At 37.4% G+C, this 26,697-nt stretch overlaps 1 protein-coding gene across 4 annotated transcripts in view; it reads right to left on the bottom strand.

The window, feature by feature from the left end:
- Positions 1-26,697, bottom strand: part of LOC150094462 (hemocytin-like) — a 2,636,009-nt gene that overhangs the window by 727,058 nt on the left and 1,882,254 nt on the right. For all 4 annotated transcript variants that reach the window (XM_090412206.1, XM_090412207.1, XM_090412208.1 and 1 more), the window contains one exon: positions 11,315-11,577. In XM_090412206.1, coding sequence (XP_090268332.1) covers positions 11,315-11,577 — 263 coding nt within the window. The remainder of the gene's footprint in view (positions 1-11,314; positions 11,578-26,697) is intronic.

The following is a 26,697-nucleotide window of genomic DNA, read 5'->3' as shown; positions in this document are numbered from 1 at the left end:
GGTCTTGGAGAAATTAGTGAGGGACTATATACAGAATTGGGCAGATGAGCATAATATTATCTGTGAGAAGCAACATGGATTTGTTAAAAGGCGCTCTTGCTTAAATTATATGATTGCCTTTTATAATAAAGTGACAAGAGAAGGTGATGAGGGAAAGGCATACACTGCCGTATTTTTGGATTTTGCAAAGGCATTTGACAGGGTGCTACATGATAAGCTGATATTCAAGTTACAGCACATGGGTTTAGATGTCAGGTTAGTCAACTGGATTCAGGATTGGCTGTCTGATAGATATTATTATTATTATTATTATTCAGGCCTCCAAGGAGTCAAAAGACTCATCGAGGGAGGTCCTTCCTAAGACATAAAGTCTGTCAAGACTCATCGAGGGGAGGTCCCCCCCTGAGAAACACAAAGTTTATCATACCACTCTTTAAAGTCACTGACCGTTCTCGCTCCCACCACTCCATCAGGCAATGCATTCCACGGCTCAACCACCCTCCACACAAAGAAACCACTCCTTACCCTCTTGCTCACAGTTTCCTTTCGTAACTTCCAGGGATGGCCTCTTGTCATCACTCCTTCCTGCTGATCAACCAAGCGAAAGAACTCCCCAGTTTCAACCCTGTAACTATCAGAGAGTTACAGAGTGTAAATAGTCAGAGTGTAAATATCAGAGAGTTGTGTTTGGTGGAGCAATAGCAAGGAGACATAAGATTACAAGTGGGGTTCCACCGGGCTGAGTACTGTGATGTCCATTGTTAGTGGATTGCAGGTGAATATTCAGTTGTTTGCAGATGATGTGAAGCTGGGAAGGGTTATTAGTAATAGTGCAGATGTGCCTGCCCTGCTAGAGGATTTGAATAAACTAGACAGATGGGCAAATGAATGGGGGATTGTCAGTTTAATGCAACAAAATGTAAAGTCTTGCATTTTGGGATACATCAATGGGAGGCTGCATACTTGATTGTAGGAGCTGTACTGCAGGAAGTAGGAGACACGAGAGATCTGGGGATGATGATTGATAGAAACCCGAAATTCAGGGAACATATTGCAAAGGTGGTAAATGTAACCCAGAGGATTGATGGAATACTAAGAAGGCTGCTAACCTGCAGAAATAAAAGAGTTATTGTTCCATTGTATAAGACCTTGATCACACCACACTTACACTACTGTTCACAAATTTGATCCCCAGTATTCGATGTGGATCATTTCACCTTGTAGAGGATGCAGAGGTGGATAACAAAGATGGTTTCAGGACTGTACAATGTTAAATATGAGATTCGGATGAGGGAATGTGGACTTTTGGTGGAAAGAAGGAGAGGTGATATGATCGAGACATTTAAACCGTTGAGAGGCAGTCACAGGGTGGACACTGGGGAGTTCTTTCACTTGAAGGAGCAGCTGGAAGGAGTGATGACAAGGGGCCATCCCTGGAAAATACGAAAGGAAGGTGGTGGAACCGTGGAATGCATTGCCTGATATATAGTGGTGAGAGGAAGAATGGTCTGAGTTCTGAGTGGTAAGATAGACTGTGTGTTTCCTAGGAAGGACCTCCCACGATAAGTCTCTTGACTCCATGGAGGCCTGAATAATGATAATAATAATAACAATAACTTCACTTGAGCTCAGAGTATGCAGCCTCTTATTTATGTATCAAAAATTTCAAAACTTTATATTCACAGCTTATTGAAATCCTCCTAAAGGGTTACCAAATCTTCACTAATACTAGTTCTTCTGAACTTCACATGATCAGCAAACAACTAAATCTATTGACAATTTCACTGATATAAAAGTTAAACAATACAAGTTCTAGTACTGAGCCCTGTGGGACCCACTTGCATCTTTATGCTTCCTTGATACTGCATCCTCAAACAACTCTCTGATGTCTATCAGACAGCCAATCCCCAATCCAATTCACTAACCTAACATTAAACCAATGTAGTGCCCTATGAAATGATTTTTGTAAAATCCAAAAATAATTTACAGTATATGTTTTTCCCTCATCAACCACTCCTGTTACTTTATTATAAAGGGCAGATTATTAAAACTCAAGAGTATCTTATCAAATACATGCTGATTCTCATAGATAGCCATACCATGATCTGTCGAAAGCTGTATACGATCTCTCACTAATTTCTTCATGACTGATATTCAAAATCACTCATCACTTTGGATGGTCTACATTTCATGCAAACATGCACTCCCCATCTCTTATGTGCCACATTTTTAAATGATGGGCAGCATATGTGATGCAGGCATGATGTACTCTTGCATCATTAGGCTGCTATTAGGTATATGCTTCCTAAAGTGTAAATTGCATAATATACTAAAAAATGGAAATAACATTGTTGTTTTTTTTATTATTATTATTCAGGCCTCCATGGAATCAAAAGTCTCATCGAGGAAGACCCATTCTAGAAAACAAAGTATATCAAACCACTTCTTGTACTCAATGACCGTTTGTGCTCTCAAAAAACTGTAATTGACAATACATTCCATGGTTCAACCACTCTCCATGCAACAAAACCACTCCTCACCCTCTTGCTCACAGCTTTCTTTTGTAACTTCCAGGGATGGCCCAATGTCCTCGCTCCTTCCCTCTCTTCCAGCAAGAGAAAGAATTCCCCAGTGTCAACCCTGTAAGCAACTCTCAACAGTTTAAAAAGTCTCAATAATATCACCTTTCCTTCTTCTATCTTCCAAACTCTGCAGTCCACATTCCCTCAACCGATCCTCATAACTAACATTGTACAGTACTGAAGCCATCTTTGTTATCTGACTCTGTACCCTTTCCACAGTTAATTTATCCCCTTCAAATCCTGGGGACCAAATTTGAGAGCAATAGCCTAAGTGTGGTCTGATCAGGGTCTTATACAATGGAACGATAACTCTTTTATCTCTGCAGGTCAGCATCCTTCTCAGTTGCAGAAATTCTCTGGGTTACCTTCACAATCTCTGCAATATGTTTCTTGAATTTCAGGTTTCTATCAATCATCACCTCTATATCTCTTGTCTCCCTTACTTTACCTTCAGTTCATGTCCCAGTTTGTGGTAGAATTGGTTTGCACTGATTACTGGCTCTCTATTTTGTTCAGTAATTACGATGTGATCAGTTATCCAATGATGTTGTAAATTCAATTTATTTTCTGGTCAGATAATTGATTGTATAGTTATGATGCTATATCTGATATTAGTAAATACACTTACCTCTTTAAGGGTGGGTTAACTAAAAATTTGGTTGTCTGAAGGTTTTTTTCACTTGGTTATACTGTAAGTTAAAGATGCTAAGAAATTATATTTTTTTTTCATCCTTTATCCAATATAATCAAACAAAATCTGTGCATGAAGTAACTGCACAAATGGACTGCTTTCATATAGAGGATAATGAATTCATATCATATCAATTACTTTAGTATCCCATAAAGCAATGCATCATGGGAAGTGCCACTACACAGACCACTTTCAATCTTTATTGAAGTGCAAAAGTTAAAGGAGTGTTCATCATAGGCCTACAGTAGTTAGTATAGGGGTCCAAGAAAGCCTGATAGCATTAGGAGAAAGACAAGAGAGATAGATAACATGAGAGATTGAGATAAAGGCCTCAGATATAGAGATATAGGCTATCATTTTTCCTTTTTCACCAGTCTCATGCAGATGAACAACCAAAAGACCGAGTGAAAGTAAATAAACTAAAGTGGATAAACTAAATAAGTAGATAAACTAAAGTGCAAAGATGACTGATACCAGGTAGTTAGTCTTATCTGAGTTAACCACCTGGAGTTAGCCTTTTCTGAATGGGATTGCTCCAGTGATCCCTGCAATTGACCATAAGTCCACATTGAACTAAGAGGATGGAAACATTTAAGAAACCTCTCATAGTAAAAATAGACAGATTTTATTTCTTCTTGGTGAATATTGCACAATGTTGGTGGTCTACATCACCTAGCCAAAATTTTGATATCTTCTAGAATACTTCTTTCTAAATACAAAAATCGTCTGATAATTGCATAGTAACAATTAAACTGAACAATAAAATTTCCACAGTACATTATTGTAAATCATTTGTATATCATATTACTGGCTTTCAAATTCATGTTTCTTCTTAACCTTCCATAAATCGTATTTTAATTCATTCATTATAAAAATCAAAAATCTCATTCCATTGCTGAAAGGTGGTGGGTACTGCAAAAAAATAACCTGTTCTGTTGTAAATAATAGAATGCCCAACATATTGCATAATCTGTTCCAAATATGCAGGGCAAGAATGCAAGTTCTACTGTTTCCAATCTGTAATATATGTCACAGATTGCATCTCTGATGTTAAAGTACCCCCATTTGATGTATTGACTGGAAGGTGGTCATACGCAATCTCCAAGCAAGATCCCTCCTGTTAGGGTATCCTTGGAACTTCAAATAGATGAAACCAAGAATTGTTGTCAGTACCCAACTGTGAAAGTTCCTGGCAAAAGAGATTAAAGATTTCTTTATACCAAATTTTACTTTTATTAATGGAAAGAATGTCAATGTGAGAATGTTGTAGCAATCTTATGGTTAAGCACAGAATGTTGTAAGTATTCAGGAACAATCTCAGCCTTTGGACTTTTATAACCATTTACTCCAAACAGGAGAATATGAAAACCCAGGTAGAACCACAGAAGGTCTGCTCATGTATGATTGGTCTGTGACATTTTATGAATTTCTGAAGCTGTATTGATTAAATAGCAGAATTTTAAGAAGAAGCCCAAAGCCTCCATGCTTCTTTGATAGTTGAAGAAATTCCTTTTTAACTTCTTGGCATTAGCTGGAGCAAAAAACAAAAAAACAAAAAGCTGGCTTACTACATAGTTGCTTTTCTTCAGCATGGGTAATGTCTGTAATATTTCTTTTTGGCTTCATTAGCTAACTGCTGTTCATACCTCTCTCTTTAGCTACCCTCACCAACCAAGTCACCCTCCTTGGCTGGTCTTTGTAGACCTCATGGAATTGGTTATTTTCACTTCACTTATGCTGCCTCCACAATTTCCTCTTTCTCTGTATTGCATGCTTAATCTCTTTATTCATTCATCTCACACCTACTTTATTTAAGCTTCTCACCCTTGGAATATACCACCACCCACATTTCCTGGTCTATAACTAAGCAGGGAAGATTATGGATTTAAGTAAGGAGGCTTTAGAAGAAAAGGAAAGTGGCCCAATTTTCCAGTGTTCTAAGGTTTCAATGTTTTTGTATATAAGATCTTGAACTGGTAATACTGTATAAGTGGAAAAGGGAATTCCACGTATAGTGAGGAGTTCTCTCTTAGAGGAATGACTCCATGATCCCACATTCCAAAAACTTTTAATTTTGTCTTGTCTGCATTAGCAGCTAATTCAAAGAATTTGCTGAATTTTTCCAAAAATCGAAAAAGTTGTATATGGAATCATTACTACTCAAAGTACCTACATCATCGGCATATGCTAATTCCGTAATAGTTGAAGGACCTGTTATTCCTCGCACAGCATGTGCATTGTCAACTTCCTGAAAGAGAGAGGTTCAAGAACCAATGCAAAGAGTAATGGACTAAGGGGGAAAACCTTACTTGACTCCTTTTTGAATTTTGACTGGGTTTGATAGAAACCCATTAAATGGGAGGTGGGTAGTTGAATTAAGATGGGCTCCTTTAAAAATGGATAGCAGCTTTTCACTCGCACCAATTTGCTGGAGGATGTGGAAGAGAAAGGGTTGCCAGACATTACAAAATGCTTAAGTAAGGTCTACTGATTGGCTGCTTTTTTCGTATTAACAAAATAAAGTAGTTCTAATCCAGAATATTTTAGTAATAAGGTGTGACACCTTTTGACTACTTTCATATGGGAAGTCTGTGTAGTTAAACTAGTGGCTATGCACTTCGCAACCATATGCCTGGGAAAGGAGTGTCCTAGGTTCGATTCCCGTTGCCGATATGTGGAGCTTAAGGATCTTTCTCAGTCATAGCCAAGTTATCCGGTCTTGGGCGTGGAGAGCGGGATTTTTCTTCCCAGTTTACCAGGTTTTTCCTCCCACAAGCAGGCAAACTGGCCCCATGAACACATGCAGCTACAGCCATGGAATACACTGGGAGGCATAGTGCTAGTCACCTTGTCCTCAGGATGGTGCATGACTTAGAAGTGTTTAAGATAGCTCTGTAACAGGCCAGTAGGCCTAACATGTAGAAGACGCAAAGAAGTATATGGGAAATGTATGACTTCTGCGTTACTTGAACCTTGGTATCTCCTCTGGGTGTGGCTCCCACTGATAAGAACTCAATATAGGTCTCATTAGTCAATAGAGATATTTGATTAAAGTTTTTTTACTTGGTTTTACTCTAAGTTTAGGATAACAAAATATTATATTCTTGGTTTCATCCTATTTATTTCATCCTTTCATTTATCCAAGTATGACAAAATTTGCACGTGAAGTAACTTCACGACTGGGCTACTTGTATATAGAGGTTAATGACTTAGTATTCACATCAATTTGCCTTTGTATCACTTCAACCTTGGTATCTCTTCTGGGTCTGACTCCCACCGATGACTCCTCAATAAAAGTCGAAACCAGTCTGGGCAGTGGCCCTTCCCATAATGCATATCATTATACATGCCTGTAAGGATACGTGCTTTGCATTATTATTTTTTTTTTTATTATTATTGTTCCGGGAAACTCCAAGGAGTCGACAGACTCATCGAGGGAGGCCCTAACATCATGTCAAGAACAACTATTTAACATTCACACAGTAACTATCATACCTTGCCTTGAAATCATTCACGGTCGTAGCACCCACAACAGACTCTGGAAGCTTATTCCACTCATTTACCACTCTCCAAGTAAAGAACCTAGCTCTAACACCCTTGTCCACCACGCTCTTGCCCAGCTTCCATGCATGACCCCTAGTCCTCCCACCACCAGTCATATTTTCAAAAATATCTTCTGGATCAATCTTATAAAAACCTTTCAGTAATTTGAATGTCTCAATCATATCACCCCTCCTTTGCCTATCATCCAATTTCTGCAACCCACAAATCTTCAACCTATTCTCATAAGGTTCATTCCACAGACCTGCTATCATCTTGGTCACTCGTCTCTGGACCCTCTCCACTTCCTCCCCATCACGAAGAAACCCTGGTGCCCATAGCTGGGCACAGAAGTCCAAATGGGGTCTTATCAAGGCTCGATACAGAGGAACAACAACTTGTTCGTCTCTGCATGTTAAAGTATTTTTCAGAAGCCAAGTGATTTGGTGAGCTGTTTTAGTTACTTTTGCAATGTGCCCCCTAAACTTCAACTCCCTATCCACCAACACTCCCAAATCCCTGGCCTCATCAATCTCCTGGAGTATGATTCCACCAATGCGATATACTGCTGCTATTCTTTTCACCCCAAAGTGCATAACCTTACACTTTGCCACATTAAATTGACATCCATTTTTCCTAGCCCAATCCTCCAAACTATCCAAATCATCCTGTAAAATTTTGACATCTTGTGCACTCACAATTGCTATACCCAACTTTGCATCATCAGCAAACAAGTGAACACTTCCTCTCAGATCCTTTCCAATATCATTGATGAACAAATTGAAAAGCAGTGGTCCAAGAACAGAGCCCTGTGGCACTCCACTAGTCACAAGACGTCTTTTAGACTCCACTCCTGAATAAACCACTCTTTGATATCTCTCCTTCAACCACCCTCTTATCCATCTCACCAACCCTATATCTATACCCATCTGCTCCAGTTTACTGATTAGGGTTCCATGTGGTATCCTATCAAAGGCTTTGGCAAGGTCCAGTAGTATCACTGTAAACCCATTACCCCTATCCAGTTCAGCCGTCACTGTGTTATAAAACGTGAGCAAGTTACTGAGGCATGATCTACCCTTCACAAAACCATGCTGTCCCCCATACAATATCCCATTTTCATCTATCCAATTCTGTATTCTTTTCTTGACTAATTTCTCTAAGACCTTGACAATGATTCCTGATATGCTAATCGGTCGGTAATTTACAACAGCACTCTTGGAACCACGTTTATGCAGTGGAACTATTTTCCCCTCTTTCCACCTGCTCGGGACTAACCCAGACACGAGACTCAAATTAAACAAAATGGTCAAGGGTACTGACAATTCTTTAGCTGCTTCTCGTACAACACGAGCTGGTATACCATCCAATCCCACAGATGTATTGACATTGAGGTTATGCAATAGACTACTCAACTCCACTTCATTAACCACAATTCCCGTATAATCTACTGGTTTATTCGTTTCTGCAATGTCACCACCTGGATGATATACGTTTGCAAAGTGCTCACTCAGTAACTCAACTATCTCAACTGATTCAGTTACCTCCCTACCATCGGCATTCTTTAAAATCAATCTGCCATGTACATTTTTCCTTTTACTTGCTACATATCTAAAAAACGTTTAGGATTCTCTTTAGCCTGCATGGCCAATGTTCTTTCGTAATCCTTTTTTGCTTTTCTTACCACACTCGTCACCCTTCTGGCCTGCGCTTTATACCATTCATGTGCCTGCCGGTCACCCTTCTCCTTAAATTCCCTCCATAGTTGTTTCTTTTTTTGCAACTCAAGCTTAATGGTGTTATTCATCCATTTAACCCCTACTTGATTTATTATTCGGATCTAGGTATACAGTCAGCCATTGCTTCATGCAAGCACTTCTTAACTACCTCCCATGCACTCTCAACTTCTAGTCCTTGCAGTTGTACATGCCATGGCACTGAACCAATCAAACTCCTAAGCTTGTCATACTTTCCAGCCTGATAATTCCACATGTACCCTGTCTTAATTGAAAATTCTACACCTTTAGCCACCTCCCAAGTTAAGACCCTATGATCACTCTCACCGATTGGTGGCAATGTGGTCATATTTGTTACAGCCAAATCCTCAGATGTAATTACCAAGTCAAGCACTCTCTGACCCCTAGTATTTTCCATTACATGCTGTCGCAGATAGTTATCCCTTAATAACCGCATAAAATCCAGTTCCTTCCTCCCGTGTGTCCTCTCCTCACTCCAATCAATGCGACCATAGTTGAAATCTCCCATAATAATCACCCTCCTTCCACCCATTTCTTCTATTTGCTTGTGCATACTGTCACCACCATCTTTTCCATCACCTGGTCTATAGCAGCACCCAATTGTATATTTAGTTCTGCTAGCCACAATCTCACACCAAATGGCCTCAAATGTGCTCTTTTCTCTATCCTGCAATTCAACTTCTATTCTACTTGGCTGGAGCTCATCAGCTATCATCAACAATACTCCTCCCCCCATTTTATTCTCTCTCTCATTCCTGAACATACTATACCCATCACATTCAATCCCACTAGTTATATCATCTACAGTCAGCCATGTTTCACTAATACCTATAACCTGTGGTCTGGAAGTGCCAACCATGGCCAAAAACTCTTCCTTCTTGTTCCTAATACTCCTAGCATTAGTGTACATGAATTTAAGACCCTCATTAGCCCCAACCCTATTGGGTTGGGGCTAATGAGGGTCTTAAATTCCTTATATTAACTACCCCACTCTGATTTGTTGTCCTTATTTGCTCTGGCATATTATATTCATTCTTACATTCAACTGCCTCCATAAGGACTGTATCTCTACTCCCCCCCCCTTAACAAATCTAGTTTCCCTGAATTTGCACATCCACTACATTCAGCAACACTTTCTCAAGTCTTCTTACACCGTAACCATTCAAATGCAAGCCATCCATCTTATATAGATCCTTTCGCCCATCAAACTCACTCCACACATCCACAAATTCCACACCACTCGTCATACATAACCCATGCATAAAGTCATTCGCAATTATAGCCCTCCTTTTAAACATTTCACTGTCATACCGTGGCAAAAGACTAATCATTCTAACTCTCTCACTCTTTTCTTTTGCTACCTCAAACAATTTATTCAGGTCTTCTATCATTTCCATTTTATCTCCTTTCAAATCATTCGTACCTGCCACAACAATCATTTCTTTCACCCTTTCCTTTTGCTCTCTAATAGACGCAGTTACGTCCTTTATGGTCGCACCAGGTTGGTACGATTTTGTCAAATCCTCTACTAACACACCTCGTACTAACGAGTCTCCATACAGCACTCTATCCTTCATTTTGTTCATGTTCACATTCATACGTCTATTTTTCCTGTCATACCTTTTATTATTGGTTGGTTCATTCAGTCTACTTTTGTTCATGCACTCTAGCTGCTGTTTTGCTCTTTCTATCGCACTATTCAACAACGCGATCTCACTCAATGCATCTATCTCATCTTTTTTGTTCTCCGAGAAACCATTTATACTATCATTCACACTCTCACAATTTTCATGTTCAACCTTGCCGTTTCTTGTCATATCCTTATTTCCTTCATTCTGAAGGTTGACAAAAATATCACACTCACGATCCGAAATACACTTCAATTCCTCATTCTCCCTACATTTTCTACACACATTCAATCCTTTATTATCATCTAACCACACTCGGCAAAGCGTACATTTCACAGCTAGTACACTGACTCATTTCTTTTACGCTACCGTTCTTTGATAACGATGGCGAACCTTCATTACTGGCCGCAATTTTCCTTCGCACAGGTGCCATTCTCATTTACAACGTGTTTTGTCAAATTATACGTTATAATAGACCAAAAATAGACGCACTAAATTACGCAAGGCAAACAAAACAAAACTACACAATATTAACTGATATAACTGATACACAATATAACTGAAAATGATACTTATCTTATCTGGAACTTGCACACACTACACATTACGAATTCATCTAGCGGCGACTTCCCGACATAGATTATGTTATAAAACACTTTAGTACACTAACCACGCTAATAAAGCTCCAATAATATACCAAATTTACACACTTAAGTCCATTAAATGGAATCCAAAACACCAATAAATCAACAAAAAACACAAATCTCTCAGGAGCTCTCCGATAGCACGTCCGTTCACCAGCTAACCTCGACATTATGGGATACTAAGTCAATCGATGTGAAGTCATTAGCTTCTACATACAAGTAACCCATTTGTGAAGTTAATTCACTTTGTTTGCCTACACTTGGATAAAGAATGAAACTAAGAATATAATTTTTTGGCATCTTTAACTTGGTCATTTGAAGTTTTCATATTTGAGCAATCATTGCATATCATTACAATGGAATAGTCCCACTTACCATGAAATATATACCTTAGCTTACAATATTTGCTAACAGTTATGTGGAATATTAGACAACACAGAAAATAATATTTCTGAAAATCAAATACACTAACCTTTATTCTGATGTTTTGTCGTACATCCCATGTCACATCAAATCCATAGTTAAATACACTGAAGATTAAACGCTGCCCTACATGCCTAAACGCAAATATTGGAAAGCGAAGAGAAAGCAACCAAAAATTTCTGGATGGGATTTTGTACCCATTAAATTCTACTTCAGATGGTTCAGGTCCAAGTTTTATAGTAAATTCATCAACTTGAATTAAAAGATATCTATAACACCTTTGTTGGCTTGATGGAAAGCACTGCTTATGGACTGGAAAATAACAAACTTTAAATGAAATGTTATTATATGAAATATGTTCTTGTGTTATGAAAATATTTAATTACTACAAAGCAGTTGCATTACCAGTTCTGAGAACTTTTGTCTTTAAAATAAATAAAATAAAAGCAAATCATCACTGCAGAATAACTAAGTACAGTAAAACCTCGAAGTTACGCGGTAGGTGGGACCAACAAAAAGCGCATGACTCGGGGTATAATTTTGCATGTAATTTATATATACAAACATACAATTGGGACCAAAGGTTTACAAAAACACCTATATTTTTAAAGAAATATAATCATAATTGTAGTTTTTCATACATAAAAAAAGAACGTTATTTTGATGTCGATGGTTTCATAAAATCTAATACATTCGTCTGATGGCATAATGTCTTTTTCTTGTCATGCAAAATTTCTTCATAGCAAGCTAATGATTTTTTTTATTCCTTGCCTTGTGGATACAATTCGTTCCTCGTTAGAATCTATGTCCTCAAAAATCTGTAAACCTTTCTTTTATGATTGTTCTTACTGTGGATTCCTGTAGACTGAACTTCTTTACTAGCTCACAAATTTTCATTCTGCCTTCAATATCCTTAATAATGTTCAGTTTTGTTTCCAAAGTCAATGCTTTTCTTTTCTTGCTAGCTGTAGAAGAATCGGACTTGCTTCTTTTGGATGACATTATTATTTTTTATGTGATAAAATTTTAATCAAGAACATAACATTAAACAATCGCAAGATTTGTAGATTATAAAAATCGTGTATGAATGGAGACCGCATGAAACACGACAGTGCTTGTTCACAGCAAGTGTGACATTGGCGAATGCGGCCGGTGCCTGAAAGATACGATTAGTGGTGAGGTGTGAAGCGGGACAGGAATATGTACATATAAGAAACCGCGTAACTCCGGATTCGCATAAATCAGGGTATGACTGTATTTTAAAAATAACATCTTTTTGAGTATTACACTGGTAATAAATGCCATAAACCCAAAAGTGTTTAAATGAACTACGAAAGGGGGGGTTCCCCCTTTCGAGTCTTCAAAATTCGAGTCATCAGAATTCAAGGAGAACCGGCCTACCAGTCCAGAACTCAGGGGGTTGGGCACCATAGGCATCAGTGGTGAGAACCCCCCCCCCTTTCGAGTTTTCAAAATTCGAATCATCAGAATTCAAGGAGAAGGCTTACCAGTCCAGAACACGGGGGGGGGGGATGTTGACCGGTTGTACCTACCAAGGAGAATAGGTGGACGGGGTCTGCTGCAAGTGAGACAGACTGTGGAAGAAGAAGAAGAAATTGGTTTAAGAAATTACATTGACAATAGCTCTGAGCTAATGCTTCAAGCAATTACACATGAGGGCCTATCCGCTTACAAAAAGGAACAACAAAATAACCGATATGTGCACTGGAAAAATAAACCATTGCATGGCCAATTTCTTCGAGATACTGAGGACAAAATTGACGTGAACAAGACATGGTAATGGCTACAACACGGATACATTAAAAAAGAAACAGAAGGATTTATTCTAGCAGCTCAAGAACAGGCATTACAAACTAATTCAATCAAAGCAAAAATGTTCAACATCAATAATAACAGCAAATGCAGATTATGCGTTCAGAAAGATGAGACTGTAGAACATCTAAACAGTGCCTGCAGCAAAATAGCTCAAACTGACTATAAATACCACCATGATCAAGTGGCCAAAATAGTTCATTTGCATGTATGCAAAAAATATGGCTTTCCTACTTCTGATTACTGATGGCAGCATAAAATAGAGACTGTACTGGAAAACGAAATAAAAATTTTCTGAGACTTTAGAATACAAACTGATCGGCATTTGGAACACACTAGACCTGACATCGCAATTATCGAACATCGACAAGTTTGGATTATTGATATCTCAGTACCCAGTCAAAACAACATTAACAACAAAGAACTGGAAAAAATTACTAAATATGGAGATCTGGCAATCGAAGTTGGCCGACTGTGGCTTAAACACAGTCGGCTAACTTCGTCCGACTGTGTTTAAGCCACAAAAAAAGTCATCTCAATAGTTATCGGTGCACTTGGTGCAACTTCAAAGAAGCTTTCCAACTATTTACAGCAATTAAACATCAATGAAGGCACCCCATATGACCTACAAAAAACAGCATTACTTGGAACAGTCCATATTTTACGATGCTACCTGATGAACTATTCTTAGATTCTTGGGTTGAATCTGAATTGTTCTGTATCACCAGTCAAATTTTTATTTATTTGATAAGTTGTTTTGATTTTTTGCATTTCATCCTCGGAAAAAACTGTTCACACATATATGTGCTGCCGAAAAGACAAATGATTTTTCTTGAAAAGGCATGTAAATCTGTATATTTTACTTCCACCAAATAAAATTTATAAAAATCCGTCAAAGTAATGTTGTTAAATTGTGATTTTAGCACTAAATCCGCCTGAAGCTCAATAAGTTCCATCTGTTAGTTGACTGGCACATTATTTACATCAGCAAACATCGTGTGAGCAAATATAGAGAATGTAAAGTCTTTGTTTTTGAAGTCGGCAATGCTTGTATCAAATTGCTCTTTAGTGCCTTCAGTTCATCTCCATAACAATTATAAGGGATATTTTTATGAGTTGCTAGAGTAGGAAAATGATAACGATTTTTAGCTCTTATCTGACTTTCCCAACAATCTTAGTTTATTATAAAAGGCTTTGACATGTCCATGCAGTTCATGAACCAATTGTCCTTGTTTTTGCAATTTAAGATTCGGTTTCTTTAGGTATCCGGTGACATCTACAAGGAATGCTAAATCACACACCCTCTCATCATCTTTTACTTGGTTAATTGTGTTTCCTTTTATGTCCATAAAATCTGCAATGTCTTGTCTCGGATCATAAAATCGTTTTAACATTTTTGCTTTACTCGACCACCTCACTTCACAATAATAAGACACATCTTCATAATCCGAAAATAGGTTTGCCAAATACTCCTTAAATTTGCAGTGATTAAGTGCACATGACTAAATAAAGTTAATACTGGCTACTACAACTTCCATAACATTTGTGAATTTAATCGATTTTGCACACAGATTTTGTTGGTGGATAATGCAGTGAAAATTTGTTAAATTTTCCAGATGGATCTGTAGTTCTATTGCTCTTTCATGAACTATTCCAATAAATCCCTTCTGTGCACCACCCATTGCAGGAGATCCATCAGTGCATATGCCAGATAGTGAACTCCGTTTAAGCCCAAATCTCTTGAAGACTGTGTTGACTGTTTCAAATATATCCTCACGGCTAAAGTGCCAATAATTCTTCTGTGATGTTGAAATCTGCATCAACTCCTCGAATAAATATTGTTAGTTGTGCTGTATCAGAGGCATCGGTGCTGTCATCCAAAGCAATTGAAAATGCTTCCAATCTAGCAATCTTCTCTTTTAAACTTTTTTTGATATCATCAGCCATAATTTCTATCTGTGGGACAACAGTACGTCTCGACAAACGAATATTCTTGAAGTCCTTTTTCTTTTCAGGACATATTATACTTGCAACATCCAGCAGATATTCTTTGATAAATTCTCCTTCACCAAATGACTTAGAATGCTTAGCGAATTTTTCGCTTACCACAAAGCTGGCTTTGACAATGCGGTGGTGCTGCATTCTTTGCTTGTTGAACATTTGCTGCTGGGTATCCAAGTTCTTCTTCAACTTCTGTATTTCTTCTTTTCGCAGTTGTCCATCAAATTTTGGGTAATCTGCATGTCTCGAAGTAAAGTGTCTCTTCAAGTTGTATTCTTTGTTAACGGATATGGATTCTTTGCACAGCAAAGACACCGGCAAACCTTTATTCAGAATAAAATAATAATCCTCCGTTCAGTTGTCTCGAAATTGACGATTCTCTGCATCTATAATTTATAAGCGATATTCAGAACTGTCAAAGAAAACTGTCTTCTACACCGCAGGCACTAAACAGAACACAACATCAATGCAGGCACCGAACAGAACATAACATCAATGCATGCACTGAACAAAGCACAACACCAATGCAAGTACCGAACTGACACATTGTAACACCTTCACACACGCTGCTAGTCAAAGTGAGAAAGAGACCTTGGTTGGAGAAAACATAGTGTGTTTTGAGCAAGTCGTATGACATCAGCTTAATGTGAGTTAGTAGAACACACCATGTTTTTTACCCACCATGAATCAGACAAATGTCACCGAAATAGATTAGGGCCGGATCAAAAGAAATAGAAGGCCAGATCTGGCCTGCGGGCCGGGGGGGGTTGCCCATATGTGCTATAAATGAACCTACACAAGAAATCGAAAGATCAACTTTTGGAATCTTCCTATATCCATCACGAGCAAATATGAAACAGATTTTTGCTGAACATTCATTTCAGCCACTTGATGATCTGCCATTTGATGCTCGTTTGTATGAGAGTAAAATTATCAACAACTCAGTCCCGAGAAAATGGCTAACATATAACAAAGAAAATAGGTGCTTATATTGTTCATACTGCTTGGCCTTTGAGTCTCCCAACACTTGTAATCCATTATCCTTTGTACATGGAGTTAGTGATATAATATATTTAGTTTTATCCTTTATCCATGTGTAAGCAAATTTTGTTGCTTCAGAGGTATCTTCGGGACTGAGGCAACTCGTGGTAAAGGTGGACCAAGCTCTCATCACTCCTTGTCTTAGTATCTCCCATAATGCAAAGCACATCTCCTTGTGGATATGTATAATGCTATGCATTAAGGGAAGGGCCGCTACTCAGACCGATTTCGACCTTTATTGAGGTTTCGTCAGTGGGAGCCAGTCAAAGAGGTGGTAATACCAAGGTGGAAGCAATGGAGAAGTCATATTTACCTATACGAGTTGCCAAAAGGTGTTTCACCTTATTATTAAATTACTCTGTATTTAGAGAAAGAACCTTCCAACATGGATTTAGTGACTACAGGTATATTAGCCAGAGTTTGGCTTTACACAAATCGACAACAACACATATCAGAAATGTTCAGCAATTTATCAGTGCTGTTAATGATGCCACCTTAGACAATTTTTTTGCATCTTCACCAATTAAAAAGAAAGAAAGAAGAAGTGTTGAAGCAGAGGAGTATTGTCATGAGGATTACAGACATCATAAAGATATTAGGCAAGCAAGCAAGCAAATCCTTTTTGAAGTCACAGAAATGAATCGGCCTACACTCTGGATAATGAGGTTCTGAATCGTGGCAATTTTTTAGCTACAGTGCAGTTAATGGCAAAATATGACCTCATTATGATAGCTCACGTTTCTGCAGTACAAAACAAGTCTACACAAAGAATCAAACGGTTAGAACAACAAGGAAAGGCTCAAAGTAAAGGCCACGATGAACTTGTTATATACCTGAGTGAAAAAAAAAAAAAGAAAAAACTATTGACATGTTAATCCAAATTATGGAGAATATCATAAAAGAAAGAATTAGTCGTGATGTTTCTCAAGCAAAATATTATTCTATTCAAGTTGATTCAAAACAAGATAAATCAATCATCAATCAGTTTAGCATTATTATTTGGTATGTGCTTAAAGGTGTTATCTGTGAGAGTCAGTTGTGCCAAGTAATGATGGCACAAGATAGGGACTTTGATGTGTTCTTGCAGCGTAACTGTAGATGTTCTTTTTTCCCCAATGTGGATTATTTTTTAATTAAGTTTTAATTTCAGGAATATTACTTCTGTCAGCATGGAAAAGAAAAAGCATAAATCTGGATCACTGAAACACAAAGAGCAACAAGAAGCAGAAAGGCAGGAATCAGCCAAGCGATTCCAGATGCTGAAACATTACAGAATTTTAAAATCGATCCCAAAAAATGTTTATCTATAGTACAGATGGAGCTGCAAGCTATCGTGGCCAGTATAATGGTTTACAAAGTAAAATTACTGATGTGACTGATCAAGATGTTTATATATGGTACTATGCCCATGTCTTGAATTTGGTGATAACTGAAACAACATAATAAATTTAGTTTAATCCTTTATCCAAGTGTGAGCAAACTAAGTTTGCATCTGAAAATATCTTCAGGACTGGGGTAAGGTAGTACAACGCCAGGTGTTGTACTACCTTATCCCAGTATTGAAGATATTTTCAGATGCAAACTTAGTTTGCTCACACTTGGATAAAGGATTAAACTAAATTTATTATAGTCTAACCAAGTGAAAAATAAACTTTCAACATCTTTCTCTAAATCCAGAGTAATTTAATAAAAAGGTGGAACACCGTTTGGCAACTCCTATAGGTAAAGATGACCTCGCCATTGCTTCTGCCTGGTTTCTAAACTTCTGGGCCTGGCTCCCACTGAACAGACCTCAATAAAGGTTGAAACTAGTCTGGGTAGTGGCCCTTCCCTTATGCATAACATTATACATATCCGTAGGGAGATGTGTTTGCATTACGGGAGATACTGAGACAGGAGTGATGTTAGCTTGGTCCACCTTTGCTACGAGTTGCCCGGTGTTGTACTACCTTAACCCAGTCCTGAAGATATTTTCAGGTGCAAACTTAGTTTGCTCACACTTGGATAAAGGATTAAACTAAATTTATTATAGTCTAAGTGAAAAATAAACTTGAAACAACATAATGTTGCGTGCCTGAAGTTTCTTTTTTCAATTTGCTCCTGAATTTAGCAACCTTTGTGAAAACGTCATACGCAAGAATGGCTGTATGGATATAAGCTGTTGGAAAACATCTAGGACAAGAAACAATGAAACGATTAAAACTAATTGGTGATACAAGATGATCAGGAAAATCCAATGCAACAGCAACTATATTAGCATGTTTCGATCATGCGACTGTTAATACTCATGTAAATCTATTGACAAACTTATCAATGATACAAGGATCAGACAAGTTTGATGCAAAAACAAAACAAGAAGCAAATGCTTTATTTCAAAGTCTTCTAAGGTTTGAAACAATATTGATAGCATTTACTTACTTGTATATATTTGAAACTACAGCCCCGTTATCAAGTTATTTACAGACAAGTGTTTTAGATATGTTTAACACATGGAGTTTAATATATTCAGCTGCAACACAGTTGAAGGAAAAGACAAGAACAATTCATAACATTCACAGCAAGGCAGTGGCATAGCTAGAGCTTTTGCTACCCAAGGGAGGTCCCTGAGTTTGCCACCCCTCTCAATATACACCAAAAATACTACAAAGAGTTTAAATGTTGTATAGGAAAATAAATTAAAACATTATGTTCATTTTTGAAGTAAAACTTTAATTTCAACATTCTAAAATGTTATTTTTTTTCTTTTCTGTTAGCAAAATCGTCGATGATATTAGTGATGTCTATTTAATAGTAATGTAGGTAATTCTAAACCACTTTTATTTAGAAAAACTCCTCTAAACACTTACAGCAATTGTGAAGAAAATTCACAGTAGTATTACAATATTTGGAACTGAGTTCAAGAGACTGTATTTCAAAATTAACTGCAAAAGTTCAAAAAGGTTCAAAGTGCCGCCCGGGGCTGACCATCCCTCCCTATTTATGCCTTGGCAGCAAGGTATTGGAATTTGTAAATAAATCTAATGACAAGATTTCACAGTTGAATATAGATGAAAATCAAACATTGGAAATTGACTCTGGAAACAGCATTGCCAGCTAAGAGGCAGAGGAAGAAGAAAAGAATGGCAGATGAGCTTATAGATGATGAAGGAAATTCCTCAGATTCTCTAGCTGAATTTTGAGTAAACGTGTTCAACCTAATAATGGAGTGAATTGTCCAGTCACTAGATTCACGCTTTGTACAACACAAAAAGTTGTATAAATATTTATACTGCTTAGACCCAGCAAAGTTTAAAACTATTGCAGAGAAGGGCCTTGAAGATTATTATTATTATTATTATGCAGGCCTCCATAGAGTCAAAAGACTCATCATGGGAGGTCCTTCCTAAGAACATAAAGTCTGTCAAGACTCATCGAGGGGAGGTCCCCCCTAAGAGTCATCCGTCTTTGTATCCTTTCCACAGTTAATTTATCCTCTTCAAATCCTGGGGACCAAATCTGAGAACAATAGTGCAAGTGTGGTCTGATCAGAGACTTATACAATGGAATGATAACCCTCTTATCTCTGCAGATCAGTGTCCTTCTCATAATTGCAGCAATCCTCTGTATTACCTTCACCACCTTTGCAATATGTCCCCTAAACTTCAGGTTTCTATCAATCATCAACCCCAGATCTCTTGTCTCCCCTACTTCCTCCAGTATAATTCCTCCCATAGAGTATGCAGCATCCCATCGATGTTTCTCAAACCTCAAGACTATACATTTTGCTGCATTAAACCAACATCCCCATCCATTCGCCCATCAATCTAGCTTACTCAAATCCTCTTGCAGGGCTACCACATCTGCACAATTACTAATAATCCTTCCCAGCTTCGCATCATCCTCAAACAACTGAATATCCCTTGGCAATGTCATTGATATAAAGATTAAACAATATAGGTCCTAGTACTGAGCCCTGTGGGACCACACTTGTAACCCTCTGCCTCCTTGAAACTGCTCCACCATACACAACTCTCTAATACCAATCAGACAGCCAATCCTGAATCCAGTTGACTAATCTGACATCCAGACCCATGTGCTGCAACTTAAATATCAGCTTATCATGTGGTACCCTGTCAAATGCTTGTGCTAAGTCTAAGAAAATTGCAGTATATGCCTTTCCCTCATCTAATGTTCTTGTAACTTTATTATAAAAGGCTAGCGTATTGCTAAAAGAAGAGCGCCCTTTCACAAATCCATGTTGACTCTCACAGATAACATTACCCTCATCTGCCCAATGCTGTATATGGTCCCTCACTACTTTCTACAAGATCTTAACAACTACTGATGACACACAGACTGGCCTATAATTAGACACTTCCAGTCTGTGACCACCCTTGTGCAATGGCACTGTCTTACCTTCCTTCCATTCCCTGGGCACCTTTGTCGAAGCCAGACTTTCATTGAAAAGCCACGTTAAAGGCACTGTCAGTTCCCTAGCACATTCTCTCAAAACTCGTGGTGAAATACCATCCACTCCCAAAGCTTTACTGGCATCCAGAGTACTCAGTATCCGAAACACACTCTCCTCCTGTACCTTTAAACCTCGAACCAGCCCTATCCCTCTAGCATTAAAAGTGACTCCTCCAGGATGAAATACTCCAATAAAGTGTTCATTGAACAATTCCACTATGTCCTCTGCATCAGTCACTCTATTTCTATTTTATCCCGCAATATCATTCTTACCACAGTCATTTCTCCTCCTACTGGCCACATAGCTAAAAAATTCTCTAGGATTTTCTTTGGATCTTAGGGCCAATCTCCTCTCATATTCCAGTTTCGCTTTCCTTACCACACTAGTCACTCTTCTGGCCTATGTCTTATATTCTTCATGCATCCTCTCTTCACCTGTCTCCTTATATCTCTTCCATAGCCTCTTTTTCACATTCAATTTCTGTTTAATATTGTTTGTCATCCACTTTACTCCAAATTGTGTCCTCTTCTTCACTCGTGGTATACAACTTACCATTCCTACTAACAAATATTCTTTCACAATTTCCCACGCACTAATGATATCTGGGCCTTCCAATTCCTCGCTCTATGAAACTTCCCGAAGTTGACGTCTAAGACTATTATAATCACCTGCATTATAATTCCACATAAGTTCCCGTCTCTTTGATACTCCTGCATGTCTATTCATTTTCCATGTCAAATCCATATGGTCACTCTCTCCAACTGGTGGGAGAGAAGTCATCTCAGTTATTATCAACCCTTCTGATGCTATAACCAAATCTAAAACTCTTGAACCTCTTGTTCCCTCTGTTACATGTTGCCTAAAAGATTTGTCCCTCAAGAATTCTAGAAATTCCATTCCCCTATTGCTACATGCATCTTCCTCTCCCTAATTTATACTACTGTAGTTAAAATCTCCCATAACAAAAATTCTTCTTGCACTTGCCAACCTTGGCTGTCTAAACATCTCCTGGTCCCCATCCTCTGTGCTCCTGGGTCTGTAGCAACACCCCACTATGAAGGTATTATTAAGCTGTCTCCAGAACTCAGCAAAGATCAAGTAATATTGGAATTGTATTGTTTTGCTTCGAATTTTGATGTATTAAAGCTACTGCTTAATGATGGAAAATATGGATTCCAGTTGTAACAAGTGTAAAATTTCTAGCACTTGCCCATCGTGTGTACTAAAAATTCTGGCATCCAACAGACTTCATGAGAAGGCATATGATAAATTTTAGAAACTTTATAAAGTTATCTGCACGCACGTGCACACACACACACACACACACACACACACACACACACACACACACACACACACACACACACACACACACACACACACACAAAATCAGTTACTCAATTCCAATGTGAGAGGACATTTTCAAAGCTAAAGATCATAAAGACATGGCTAAGAATTCACTGTCTGAGGAGAACTTGGAATCATACTGTTGCTATCCAATGAAAAGGAATTGTTATATGAATTGGATGCAGAAGCAATTATTGACAGGTTCACACAATCATCTAGTGAATTCAAATGATTGCTCTTAATATAGCGGACTGCATTAAATATGCTTTTGAACTACCTGTTTATGTGTAAAATGTTCAGCACAAGCAAATCACTTAAAATTAATGATTTAATTAAAATAAAAATAAAAAAATAATTAAAATATTCAATTTTAACAATCTGTATTTACATTTAATATCTACTGTATACTGCCAGTAACATGTACAATATATGTACACTGTAATTACTAAAAAATATACATTTATTTTGCAAAAAAGTTTAATTGTACCTTTTTTTCCACTTATGTATTTTTTGAAAATTTTATTTATTTCTTATAAATATTAAATGATAACCTTATAGTTGTGGGTGGGCCCCCTTTGTCTCTTAAAAATATTTGCAACCAATATTTTTAGACCCATTTCGCCTTTGGTTTAAGCTACCACCTTGAAGGCTATATTCTTGGCAATCATCACAGGAATATAATACAAATATAGTCAGAAACCAAATTGATTACTTGCTAATTAATCTCTATGATTTTGAAGTTCCATAATGAGTACAAAAACCTATCCCAGTGGGGATATTGCTTGTGATTATAATCTACTAGCGAAAGAGTTCAAACTTAGGCTGAAAGCTATACTTGAGAAACATCAACAAAAAAGGTTTGATGTATTAAAGATAAAAAATCCAGAGATAAAAAAAAACTGAGTCAAGAGATAACACTTATCAAGAATGATGATGTCGTGAGGATTGATGAATCATGGGGCAAGTTAAAATCTGTCTTCATAGAGAAATGTGCCAATACTTTGTGTCTTGATAGAGCAGCAAAAAAGAAAGGCTATATAACTAACGAAATTCTTTCTCTCATGGATCAACACAGATCATATAAAAATCACAGTGCAAGAAAATATAAAGAAGTTCAGAAAATTATGGAAGTCGGGATCAAAGAAGCAAAAGAAATCTGGATGAATGAAAAAAAAATGTAAAGAAATGGAATTTCTACAGGAAAAGCATGACAGTTTTAATCTAGACAAAAAAGTTAAAAGAGACCTCAGGTATATTTAAAAAAAAAAAAAACTATGTATCCTTCAAAACAAAAAGGAAGAAATAATATACAAAAAGGATGATAAAATACAAGAATGGATGAAATATGTAGAAGAACTGTTTAGTGATAACAGACATAACCCAGAAAATACTTATGAATAAATGGAAGGTCCATGCGTTCTAAGATCAGATGTAGAATATGCGCTCAGATGTAGAGAGCTATTCTGGCAGTAGCATAGCTGCCAGCAGGGCCACCCTTGTCAGACAGGTCTCAACTGAGGAGCCAGATTAACAGTGTTCCATCCCCCACATCTTAATGGTGAAAAGGGAAGAAGAGATCCATACCGGATCAGTCAACGCCTGGGTCATCAAGGACTGATATTGGGGATCCTGGGCATCAGGCGACAAGTGGGTTACAGGCCCCAACTCTCCTTGCTGGGCAATCAGGGCAGGAAGCTGAAAAGCGACTGGAAGAAACCAAACTTAAAAAATGGACTGTAGAAGAAAACAGAGAAGTTATGAAATGTTTTTACAGATCAACACCAGAATAACGAGGTTTCAGAAAGCGTATGCATTTAATTTGGAAACAGAAATTTCCAGAATCTGCAATCACAGAACAAAGACTTATGGACCAAAGAATTTCATTTTCCGTGACAAAATATTTACTGAACTTGAGCTGCAAGAGTTACGTAATAAACTGACAACTCGAGTAACAGCAAATCATCAGGAGGTAGCTATATCAAACTTTGGAATTCAACTCAGTAAACATCAAGTTGACAACATACCTCAGAATATTTTGACAGAAGTGCAGTGTAAAATGAAACAGGGATATTGGAACATATGAACTCCATAAATTACCGTATAAAACTACCACCATTAAAAGCTTTACAACAATCTAAGCTAAAACAGCTCCTCTTAGACGCAAATGCTGTAATTGAAACCATCACAACCAACAGTATAAAGGAAACAAATCAGCTCCTATACAGCACAGCCTATATCATTTCAGTGAAGCTTGGTTGCAAACCAAAAGAGCAAAAGCCAAGGATGAAACAATCTACACCATGGAAAATCCGGTTAGAACGAAAAGTCAACAAACTTCGAGCTGATCTGAGCAACTTAAAGAGTTTTAAAGAAGGATGGCTGAAAAATAATAACATCAAAAACAAACTGATTAACACATAATTTGGCCAACAAACAATTGCTGAAGTTACTAAAGAGCTAAAACAAAGAATTACAGTGACTGCACAGAAAATTAAAAGATATCAAGCAAGAATAAACCAATATGTACAAAATATGCAATTTTGACAAAACCAACATCAGTTCTTTCAGTCTCTCCAAAGAAATACAAATGCAAATCATCATTCACCAGGAAAAGAAGAAACACTCAAATTTTGGAGGTGAATCTGGGATAATCCTGTTGAACAATAAAGATGCTTCATGGATTAAGGAAATAGAATCAGAAATGAAACAGAAACAAATGCAAAATGTCATTATCACTAAAGAAATGGTCAGTGCTCAAGCTAGAAAATTAAAAAAACTGGATTTTGAAAAACTGGCGAAGAACTACATGGATTTTGGTTAAAACATTTAACCAGTCTACATGATCGAATGGCGGAACAATTTAATTATTTGTTGCAATTAGGCACAGTGATAGACTGGATGATATCTGGGCGCACTTTTCTCTTCATGAAAGATAAGGATAAGGATGCAGACCCAAGTAACATCAATAACAATGAATGCTTAAGCTGCTCAGTGAATCATAGCAAATTCCATATACCAGTACTTATCAGATAATCAGATTTATCCGATTGAACTAAAAGGCAATTTTCAAAAATCTAGAGGAACAAAAGACTAGATTCTTATTAATAAAATGATTCTCAGAAACTCAAAAAGACGAAAAACTAATTTAAACAAGGCATCGATAGACTACACGAAAGCATTCGATTACCTCCACACTCCTGGATCCTAAAATCACTAAAAATATTTGGAATTAGCAAAAACATATGTTTGTTTCTGGCTGCTGCTATGAAATCATGGAAAACAACATTAATAGTGAATAATGAACGATTTGCCTTTGTCTATGATTCTGAAGAAAACAAAACTTGGATATGAAATTCCTAAATGTAATATTAAAATTTCCCATCTGTTGTATATGGATGACTTGAAGTTATATGGAAAATCACCCAGCAAATAGATTCTTTATTGAACACAGTTCGTATTTTCAGTCAGGACATCAAAATGGAATTTGGTTTAGATAAATGTGCAATTTTATCTATTAAACGAGGAAAAATTAATGACACTAGCAGTTTTAATTTTGATCAAGAGAAATATATAAAAGCAATTTCAGCTGACGAGCACTATAAATACCTAGGAATATTAGAAGCCAATGATATTCTCCACTGAAAAGTTAAACAACAGGCAGCATCAGAATACATCAAAAGAGTTAGAAATATTCTGAAAACAAAACTAAATGGACTAAACACAATTATGGCAATGAATTCTTGGGCTATACCAGTAATCCAATACACAGCTAGCATAATATATTGGACAAAAGAAGACCTGGACAAACTGGACTGCAAAACTAGAAAACTAATGACTATGCATCATGCATTACATCCACGAAGTGATGTTGACCGGTTGTACCTACCAAGGAGAATAGGTGGACGGGGTCTGCTGCAAGTGAGACAGACTGTGGAAGAAGAAGAAGAAATTGGTTTAAGAAATTACATTGACAATAGCTCTGAGCTAATGCTTCAAGCAATTACACATGAGGGCCTATCCGCTTACAAAAAGGAACAACAAAATAACCGATATGTGCACTGGAAAAATAAACCATTGCATGGCCAATTTCTTCGAGATACTGAGGACAAAATTGACGTGAACAAGACATGGTAATGGCTACAACACAGATACATTAAAAAAGAAACAGAAGGATTTATTCTAGCAGCTCAAGAACAGGCATTACAAACTAATTCAATCAAAGCAAAAATGTTCAACATCAATAATAACAGCAAATGCAGATTATGCGTTCAGAAAGATGAGACTGTAGAACATCTAAACAGTGCCTGCAGCAAAATAGCTCAAACTGACTATAAATACCACCATGATCAAGTGGCCAAAATAGTTCATTTGCATGTATGCAAAAAATATGGCTTTCCTACTTCTGATTACTGATGGCAGCATAAAATAGAGACTGTACTGGAAAACGAAATAAAAATTTTCTGAGACTTTAGAATACAAACTGATCGGCATTTGGAACACACTAGACCTGACATCGCAATTATCGAACATCGACAAGTTTGGATTATTGATATCTCAGTACCCAGTCAAAACAACATTAACAACAAAGAACTGGAAAAAATTACTAAATATGGAGATCTGGCAATCGAAGTTGGCCGACTGTGGCTTAAACACAGTCGGCTAACTTCGTCCGACTGTGTTTAAGCCACAAAAAAAGTCATCTCAATAGTTATCGGTGCACTTGGTGCAACTTCAAAGAAGCTTTCCAACTATTTACAGCA

This window comes from Typopeltis vanoorti, chromosome 22 (genome assembly GCF_054136105.1).
Source record: "Typopeltis vanoorti isolate ZY-2024b chromosome 22, IOZ_Tvanoo_1.0, whole genome shotgun sequence".
Taxonomy (NCBI): domain Eukaryota; kingdom Metazoa; phylum Arthropoda; class Arachnida; order Uropygi; family Thelyphonidae; genus Typopeltis; species Typopeltis vanoorti.
This window is presented reverse-complemented; position numbering and strand designations above follow the sequence as displayed.